A 9,584-nucleotide genomic window follows, 5' to 3' on the forward strand; every position below is an offset into this window, starting at 1 on the left:
GTTGTATCTCCCACAGTAAAGAGTGAGGACGAGGATGGGGACATGAAGCCGGCCAAGGGGCAGGGCAGCCAGAGCAAGGGCAGCGGGGATGACGGCAAGGACCCACGGAGGCCCAAGAGACCCCGGACCATCCTCACCACGCAGCAGCGACGAGCTTTCAAGGCCTCCTTTGAGGTCTCCTCCAAGCCCTGCCGAAAGGTGAGAGGCTGCTGGAGTGGGGCGGGGCTGACCCACACCCACTGCCTTTCCAGACACCACGCCTTCCACCCTTGCTGAGCATGGGGTTGTCCCTCCACCTCCCCACCCATCTGTCAATTCCCCCGAGTCCCAGCTGCTCCGTCCCCTCCCCAGGGGCCTGACCTGTCTTCCTCTCCCCCGGCAGGTCCGAGAGACGCTGGCAGCAGAGACGGGCCTCAGTGTGCGTGTGGTCCAGGTCTGGTTTCAGAACCAAAGAGCAAAGGTGAGAGGCCACCTGCCAGCCCCACTGGACAGGAGTAGGGTAGGGGGTACAGGCAGAAGACAGAGGGCCTGATGTGGGTGGGGCAGGGAATGAATGGGGGCCGGGGAAGGGGCAAGGGATGGGGACTGGCATGAACCGTGTCTTCTGCAGATGAAGAAGTTGGCGCGGCGGCACCAGCAACAGCAAGAGCAGCAGAACTCCCAGCGGCTGGGCCAAGGTGAGACAGGGCGGGGCCAGGGCCAGGGCGGGGCCGGGGCCGGGGCCGGGGAGGGGCCAAGGTGAGACAGGGCGGGGCCGGGGGCGGGGCGGGGCCGGGGCCAAGGTGAGACAGGGCCAGGGCGCCCGGCTCAGCCTCTCATAACAAGACTCCTAAGAAACCTCCAACCAAGTCAGCTAGAGCTCAGGAAACTAATGCTTTGGAACCATTTAAGATCAATCAAGTAGAGAGGCGGTAGCACAGGACACAGAAGGAGAGATGGCAGGGCGGGCGGCCGGGAGGGGTGGCAGATTTTCCAGAATGAACAGTGTACTGCAATCATCTACTCACCGCCACCGTGTCCAGTCAGTGGTCTCACCATTCGACACCCTCGCTCTCATTTGATTCTCACAGATCCCCATGAGGAAATGTCCCATTTCAGTGATGAGGAGACTGAGGCTCAGTGAGACTAAGGGACCTGTCCTGATCACTCAGCTAGTAAGGGGCAAGCCAGGCTTCAGCCCCATGGGTGCGGCAACTAAGTGGTACTTTTGACCGCTGCCCACAATAGAATCCAGAGGAAGTCTCCAGAGAAATCGCCAGAGAAAGTTTGCAGGCTGTTAGGGAGTCAGGGTAGGCTCCTGCTGGATGGTGAGGGGCAGTTTAAGGGGCAGGGCCCAGGCTCCCCCCAACAATGGGCTTTGCTAAAATGCTGTTTCCACATCTTGGGCCAGGGCTGGCCTCCCAGGCCTCGTGGGGACATTGAGCCTTCGAAGTCTGGAAGGGAGGGCACAGGGAACTCTTTGGGAGTGCTGAAGTGGGGTGGGGCCCCAGAGCTGCCTGCTCCCAGGTGAGACAGGGGCTCTAGGAACCTTCTACGCAGGACTCTGGGGGCCAGGCCAGTGTCCCAGGCCCAACCCAGGGCTTCAAGGTCATGGCCTCGGAGGCTGGTTCTTCCTCTCTCCTCCCTTTGCCCCCTCACCCAAGACAGCCCAGCTTCCTAAGGCTGCAGCCAGTGTGTCAGGTCTGCCAGCCAGCTCCCGAGTTGTCACCCTTAAAATGTCCCCGGTCCCCTTGAGCTCGTCACAGTCATCCTGTACTCCGCACCGCTGCCCCTGCTGCCGTGTGCAGGCAGCACCCGCTGCTTCTCCCCGACCTGGTCGCAGCAAATGTTACCACTGCACACCCACTGCCACGCCAGAAGCCCAAGATTCACTTCTGACCCTTCCTGTCCCACACGTACTTCATCCACTCTGTGGCCAAGTCCTGCGTGTCTCCCCGTCCATGTCCCTCAGGCTCCTAGTTGGACCGCAGCGCCTCTGTCTAACTTCCTCCTCCCACCTGTCCTGTCTCTTCCTCCACCTTCCCAGCTCCTTCTGGCTAAGACCCTCCCCTGGTTTCCTACAGCCTCAGGGGGACCCCCACTCAGCTCAGCCCCCACACACCATCTCTCGTGTCTCCCCACACCTGGCCTCTCCGGCCCCACAGACTGGACTCCCTGCTCCCACTGGGCAGTTTCTCTCCTCCCTGCCTCTGCTGGGGCAAGCTGCCCCCTGCGCTGGCCTGTTGAACCCCTCCTGGTTCTTGAAATCACACGGGGGTGGGAGCCCCTTCCTCCAGGAAGCCTTTCTGGGTCCTTTTGGCCTGGGTGTGGGCCCACCTTGATGTAGGGTGCTCAATGCATCCACCCATTGAGTCATTATTGCCTGCTTAGGTGCCTGTCAGCCCAGAGGGTGTGACCTCCTAGAGGGCAGGGCCTTTGGAGGATGGGGGGAGGTGGGGAAGGGAGGGCTCTGACTTTCCATAAACTGATTCTGGAAGATGAGCTGGAATGTGTGCCTGGGGAAGGGGGCAGGACCAGATAACTGGGCTCAGGGGTCCCTGGCAGGGGTGGGGGAGGGGTGTCCCTGGGGAAGTCCAGGGAAGGTCCGAGGGACTGGACTGGGGGGCGTGTGGGAGGTCTGTGGGGACCCTTGGGGCACATGAATGGGGGCTACTGGGACAGGCAGGCAGGGCCGGTGGGTAAAGGTGTGCTCTGCCCCCAGAGGTCCTGTCAAGTCGCATGGAGGGCATGATGGCCTCCTACACGCCACTGGCCCCACCACAGCAGCAGATCGTGGCCATGGAGCAGAGCCCCTACGGCAGCAGCGACCCCTTCCAGCAGGGCCTCACGCCACCCCAAATGCCAGGTGACCACATGAACCCCTATGGTAAGCCGCCCCACCCCCTGCCCACCCAAGCACCACCCCTGCCCCTGCCTGGCCTGGCAGGCCTGGGGCCATGACAGCCACCTCCCACCCCAGGCCCAGCACAGCCTACGTGCCTCCTCCTGACAGGAAGGGGACACCTCGAGACCCTTCCATGGCCCCCAACCCCGCTGGTCAGGCACTGCCAGCAGGTCACCCTGTCCCTCCCTTGCCTCCAGCCATACAACCTGTAGGGCCGATGGGGCCCCCAGGAGCCCCAGCCCGCACCCCGGTACTGACGCCCCTTCTGCCCCCCAGGGAACGACTCCATCTTCCACGACATCGACAGTGATACCTCCTTAACCAGCCTCAGTGACTGCTTCCTCGGCTCCTCCGATGTGGGCTCCCTGCAGGCCCGCGTGGGGAACCCCATTGACCGTCTCTACTCCATGCAGAGTTCCTACTTCGCCTCCTGAGAGCCAGCTGGGCCGTACGGACGCTTGGGCAAGGGTCCTGGGGTAGGACTGAGGGCCACGGTGGCCAGCCTCGCCACTTCCAGCCCTGCCGCCTGCACAGACTCTACAGACAGCCATACGGTGCCCTCCCCTCGGCCAGCCAGGCCTGGCTAAAGTGCCCACTGGGCACAGCCAGACAGGCAGACAGGCACAGCCTGGGCAGGGGGCTGTGTTCTGCCCTCAGAGACCGTGTCACCACAGGGACCCAGAGCTCTTGGACAGTCACTCGCCTCCCAGCCCCACCTTGGCCCCCATCACCTCTTTCTCCCTCCTCATCTCCTTTTTGGGAAGCTGAAATTCTCTCTATTTTTTTAAACGTCCTCTCTGTGTCCAGCCGACCTCCATGGCCCAGGCCTCGGCCCAGGCAGGCCCCCGTGCATGCCTAGGACGATGTACGCCGTGCCTGTAACCTGTGAGGAGCGTGTGTACCTGTTCCCTGTGCTGGCGCCCACCTCCCCCACCTCTGTAGGCAGGTGCACTGGCCTAGGATTACCCCCCCCCAGCCAGAGGCTGGCACAGAAATGGGGAAGAGCCTACCAGGTGCGCCAGGCCCACACGGCTCTGCCCTGGGGGGCAGTCATGGGGGAGGGTAGACGGAGCCCAGGCAGACCCGAGGGGACAGAGGCACACACACTCAATGGCACACTCATGCAGATACGCACACAGTGATGTAGAGACACTGAAAGAGACAGAGGCTTCTGCTGGGCAACCCTGCCGTGTCAGGAAGGGAAAGAGGCCAGGTAGAGGAAGGACCCCCTCTTCTTTATAGCAATAGGAGAGGAAGAGGAAGGGGAGAGGAGGGGGTAAGCATGAAGCAGGTGGACTCGGCCCAGATGGGGGCTCCCTGGACAGGCAGGACAGTCCCAGACCCAACCAGCACCAAGGGCAGAGATAGAGCCTCCAGAACCAGGCAGAGTTGGACAAAATGGCATAAACTCCAGGTGGAAAGGGACCTCATAAGTCACCCACTTGATACTCCATCTTATGTTTGGCTCCTGCCCAAGCCCCCTCTGCCTCTCTTTTTGCATACCTCCTGTGACAAGGAGCCCACCACTTCATCAGGCCCTGCTGATTTTACCTCTATCATTTTCAGCCCTGGGTCCTTATGTTTCAAAGCCAGGCTTTTCCAGTTTCTCCAGTTCTTCCTCTTAAAACTGTACCCCAAGCTTGGCTCCAGTTTTCCTTCTAAAGGTATGGAACAGATAGACCCCAATCATCCCACTGACATCAGCCAGCCAAAGTGAGCAGGCCCATCACCTCCCCCACTATAGGTGCCCTGCCTCTGTTATTGTGGCCTGAGAGCCAATGAATGGTTTAGGCCACATAACCTTGGAAACTCATCCGGCCCTTCTGTAACTGAATCCCCTGAACACACATGTGTGACAGCTAAGCCACATCTCTTTCTCTCTCTGTGTTGGCTCTGTGCCTCTCACCTAAAGCCTGTGGACCCTCGGGGCCTCTCCCTGATTGGTGCTGGCCCATTAAGCAGCCCTCCTTGGATGATATTCCAACTGCACTTCCAGCCCAGTTTTGTGCCCCGCTGGGAGCCAGATACACTATACCAACCCCCACCCCCAACCTGCTCAACTCTAGCCCTGCCAAAGAGAAAGTGTGGTCAGGCTGATGGGCCTTGCTCGCAGTAACCCCTCGCTGGGTTCTGGAGGTCACTGTTCTCGGCCAGGTGCTCACAGCCCTGCCTTGAATTCTAATTCGCAGCCCTGAGGTCTGCCCGTCTGCCTTTGAGCAAATGGGACGACGGCTGACCCTCCGCCATTGGGCCCCTCTGCCTGGCCCTCACTGGGATTCTCCAAGTTCAGCAACCTGCTCTGTGGTTTGGCTCCTCTGTCCGCTGGGGAGACTTCAGTCCCTCCAGAGGGATCTGGCCAATCTCTCCACCCCTCCTGGCTCCTGGGGTCGAACCTGCTCTTCACCAGGGCACTTGTCAGAGGGGGGACGTGGCTCAGTGCCAGCTCTCAGGCTGAGCAGCCAGCCTGGCCCTTCTGGGTTCTAATTGTTCCGCACAGAACTTCCACAAGGATCTCAGCTGATGTCCTCGGTCGTTCGGCAGCCTCAGTCCTTCTGTGCCATCTCTTGATCCTGGGCCACCCAAGTCCCTTAGGCAGCCATGCTGGTTTCTTGAGAGGTGCTCCCCTTTCTCCTTTCACGCTCACACAGTCTGAATCACGGTGGGGCACTTGGGGTAGGGGCAGGGGTAGATGCCCCAGTCTCCAGGAGACCAGGCCTTCTCTCCCAGACTCTTCAAGTTGGAAGGAACATCAGGAATGGGTCATCTGTTCCATGCCCCTCATTTTGCAGCTGCAAAATCTGGGCCAGGAGCGGGGAGGGGACCAGCCAGTCACAGCCAGTCAGTGACAGAGCTGGAGCTACGAGCAGGGACTGACTCCATGCCAGCCCCTCATCCTCCCTGGTGAACAACCTCCAGGTCAGAGGCTTAATTTGTCTCAGTCACTCTTGCCACTCCAGGGTCTCACAAACCCAGACTCCAGCCCGGGCTCTGCCCTCGCCACTACATTGCCCCCTGCCAGGAGCTGGTACAGGGATGCCCACGCTCATCACCTACAGATTGTCAAAGTCAGAAGGGACCTCCAAGAGCTTGTCATGCTCGAGTCACCCCCTCAGCTGTGGCTAGGTAACCCCTTCAGTGAGTCTGCTGAGGCCTGCAGCCCCCAGCCTCCCCCAGGCTCTCCCAGACTGATGTTCACTCTGTCCAGCCCTGGATGCACATCGGACACGGATGAACAAAGGGCCTGCCCTTGAGTGGCTCTCTCCTAGAAGGAGAGAAATACACACTCTGTCCCAGACCTCATGGAGGACCCAGTTCTCAGAGGAGAAACCCGACGCCCAGAGAAGGGAGGCAAGTATTCAGGGTCACCCAGCAGAAGCACAGTGCTAGCAAGCTCACTGGGGTGGGCTGAGAGGAGCAGGCTCTTCCCATGTAATGGGAGGAAGTGCAGCCTTGACTTGGGGGGCAGTGAGTAGCCAGGATCCTCCTTCCGGGGTGGAAAGCATGAGGGTAGAGAAGTAAGGGTCTGGTCTCTGGAGAAAGAGGCAGAAAGTGAGTGGCGGGCAGGGGAAGTAGAGGCTCAGAAGGAGAAAGGAATCTGCCCCAGGTAACAGCGAATGAGAGGGGACAGAGGAGGGATGAGAAGGTAGGCTGGCGCCTCCAGCCAGAGTCTCATCTGCCTTGCCTGCTCCATGGACAGAGGGACACTGTGGTTCTAAGGGTTAAGCCATGGGTCCAGCAGAGCCTGTAAGAGAAGGGGTCAGTGCAAGTGGGCTGGAAATCTTGGGAGGCTTCCTGGAGGAGGCAGAGGTGAAGGGGTCCACCATGTCCAGAGGAGCGGGGTCCAGTAGGGTCAGGCCTCCAGCCCAGGGTTGGGGCAGCCTCTTCTCCTTTAGGGGGCTCAGCTTCCTCGCCCACCCACCTGGAGTTGGTGCCCCTCTTACTTCACACACATACACATCTTCTGGAGAGGGAGAACTGGCCTCGCCCTGCCTGGCCCCAGCCTGAGCTCTGGGCACCACCTGGGGTGAGGATCTCACCTGCCCTCTGGGGGAACCCACAGCTCTGGGGCTCAGTCCACCCTGTGGGGAAGGGGATTCACGCTGACACGCACGCACATGGACACACACACTCACACCCGGTCGTACACGGAGGCTCACAGACCCACACTCCCAGGCACACACGGCCTGGGGGGCTGGGGAGCAAGAAAGTTCCTCCAGTCTTTGGCTCCAATGAGCCTCTTTGCTGGTGTCCCTTTCCCCCCACTGGGGTTCCCCAGGGAACCCAGCCCAGTTGGGTGTGGGGACCGGGCCACTGGCCATTCCTCTGTTTTCCTTGTACAGACTCACTGCCTACCCGCCATCCCCAGACACATTTTATTTAATAACTTGTCATTGTTAAATTATTTATTAGCGTTTACCACATCACCACCCCCACCCTGCCCTCCACTCTCACCTTTCGCCTCTTCCCACAAAAGCAGAAAATGGAAACCACAAAAAATGAGACATCAGTATATTTGTAAATAAACCAACCTGTACACGCCTGTGGTGCCTCTCCTTGGGGGGAGGGGTTGTGCTGGGCCTGAGCGAGTCCTACATTAGACTTAGGAGCAGATTTCTTGGTGACCACCAGGGACAGCCGATCAAGGAGGAACGCTTGGGGTCCCTTGTCTGGCCCACCCCATTCTCTGGTCTCATTCTATAATCTTCATCTCCCATCCTCCCATCCCAACCCTGAACCACCTCAATCCTTAAACACATCCATCCCATCTTACTCCATCCTACTCCCCGACACTTGTTCATTCATTCATTCAACCAACCAATGTGAAGGGCCTCTTAAGTGTCAGCTGCCAGGCTGAAAACCAGGGATTTCAGTGGTCCTTACATCAAGGAAGTAACAGTGTGAGATAAGCTCAGTTGAGGGGCAGTGAGGGCTTGTGACAGGGGTACCCAACCTCATCTGGACTGATGGAGCATCGTGGAAGGCTTCCTGGAAGAAGCAACATGTCAAGCTGAGATCCAAAGTTATCTAGCATGGCAGGGACTGGATGATGAGGAGGAGTGTCTGGGAGTGCTCCAGGCTTATACAAAACCTCAGGAGCAGGCAAAAATCTTGTGACTCTCCTAAATTGCAAGAATAGCTAAGTTTGGGGGTAGAGGAGAAGCAGTGAGGCTGGAGGTAGGGCTAGACCATCCAGGGTCTTGTTGCTGAGTGGAGAATAGATCCAATTAGCTCTGGTGGACTAGAGGGGGATGGGGGGGTCGAGTGGGTCACCTTTCTCACTTAGGTGAATTGCTTTGAGAGGGTGCTGACAGTGGGGAGAGGGAGAAAGAAGAGGACAGCTCCCTGAGATAATGGTGAGATAGGGAAGTCACAGTCACATGCAGGCTCCTGGATCACCGAGATGGGGGTGTCTGGCACACTCTGGGGCTGTGGAGCTGAGGGTCTCTGGGGACATCCAAGTGGACATGTCCTAGAGCAGGGCTGAGCCTCAAAGTCACCAGAGACTGAGCACCGAGGTGGGTGGTCACTGAGGCACCAGGTGGGTGAGCTGGCCAGGGGAATACAACACGGGAGAGGGAAGAAGCAGAGGCCAAACGCTGAGTAATCATGAGTACCTGGGACTGGCCATGGCCCTGTGATCCAGAGGAGCTGGTGGCAGGGGTGGGGAATGGGTGGGGATGGCAGGGGTCAAAAGTGTGTTCCTTCACATCTCAAGGTTCTTCAGAGTTCCTTGAGGAGAATCAGTGTGTGTGTGTGTGTGTGTATGGAACAGCTCTGTGGCTCCGTCTGCCTGGGTACACTGCACAGGAAGTTGGGTATCTGCAGGTATCAGCCTGCTGAGTCTACCCGCAGGCTGTCTAGAGCTGCATATATGGATGTGTCTGTTTTGGCGAGGATGTTTGCATAACCACACATGGGTCTATCATTGCACACCTTCATCTGTCTGTGCCTCCGGGAGGCTTCTGGGCCTCATGTCCACAGACCTGATGTCTTAAGGATCTCTCCCTTCCCCCTCCCCCTGGTTGCTCCTTCTCAGCCTCTTCTCCCCACTCCAGCTGCAGGGAATCACCTGGAAGCCACCGCTGCCGGCGGGCACCAGCGCCCCCTGGAGGCACGCTCCTCCATGTACTCTCTCCTGAAACCTCTGGGTGATTTGTCTTGAAGCCACATGGCTTCTGGGAATCTAGACATGTTGAGGCCTTCCAGTTCATTTCTTCCTTTGCACCCCACAACACCCTGAGAGGCAGGTTTTAAGGGCCCAAGTTTCAGAAGGGAAACTCAAGGCTCAGAAGAAGGAAGCAAGTGGTTCAATATGACAAAGCCAATAAGGGGCAGTACAACCAGAGTTCAAAACCATTTTTGGCTGCAAACCCCATGGCCTTGCGACCACCGGGACTGGCTCCCCAAGCCCACACTCTCTGGCCCTGTTATCTTTTTCTCAGGCCCAGGGACCTGGGGAGCAAGGAAATTCCTACCTTCAGAATGGCCTCAATGAGGTTCAGAGAAATTAGGTCACTCGCCCCAGACTGCACAGCACAGAGGCAGGACTAAACTGGGTCTTTGTGTCCAAGCCCCAGGCCTAGGCTCATGTGAGAGGGGCCTCCAAGCTCCCCCCAACCACCTAGCAGTGGGCTGCCAACTCTTGCCTACAGCAACTGCTTAAAATCCTGAAAAATGTGTGTGTGGGTAAGGGTTGAAG

The 9,584-nt window shown here is 58.6% G+C and overlaps 1 protein-coding gene across 2 annotated transcripts in view; it reads left to right on the forward strand.

Moving 5' to 3' along the window:
* Positions 1-7,413, forward strand: part of LMX1B (LIM homeobox transcription factor 1 beta) — an 81,407-nt gene extending 73,994 nt beyond the window's left edge. Inside the window, exons 4-8 of one of the 2 annotated variants that reach the window (XM_074331028.1) lie at positions 17-198; positions 383-460; positions 611-677; positions 2,702-2,866; positions 3,161-7,413. In XM_074331028.1, the coding sequence (XP_074187129.1) occupies positions 17-198; positions 383-460; positions 611-677; positions 2,702-2,866; positions 3,161-3,318 (650 nt within the window). In that variant the 3' untranslated portion in view covers positions 3,319-7,413. The remainder of the gene's footprint in view (positions 1-16; positions 199-382; positions 461-610; positions 678-2,701; positions 2,867-3,160) is intronic. The other variant, XM_074331029.1, reaches the window with a different exon arrangement.
* Positions 7,414-9,584: the final 2,171 nt, after the last annotated feature.

Source organism: Rhinolophus sinicus, linkage group LG04 (genome assembly GCF_036562045.2).
Source record: "Rhinolophus sinicus isolate RSC01 linkage group LG04, ASM3656204v1, whole genome shotgun sequence".
Taxonomy (NCBI): domain Eukaryota; kingdom Metazoa; phylum Chordata; class Mammalia; order Chiroptera; family Rhinolophidae; genus Rhinolophus; species Rhinolophus sinicus.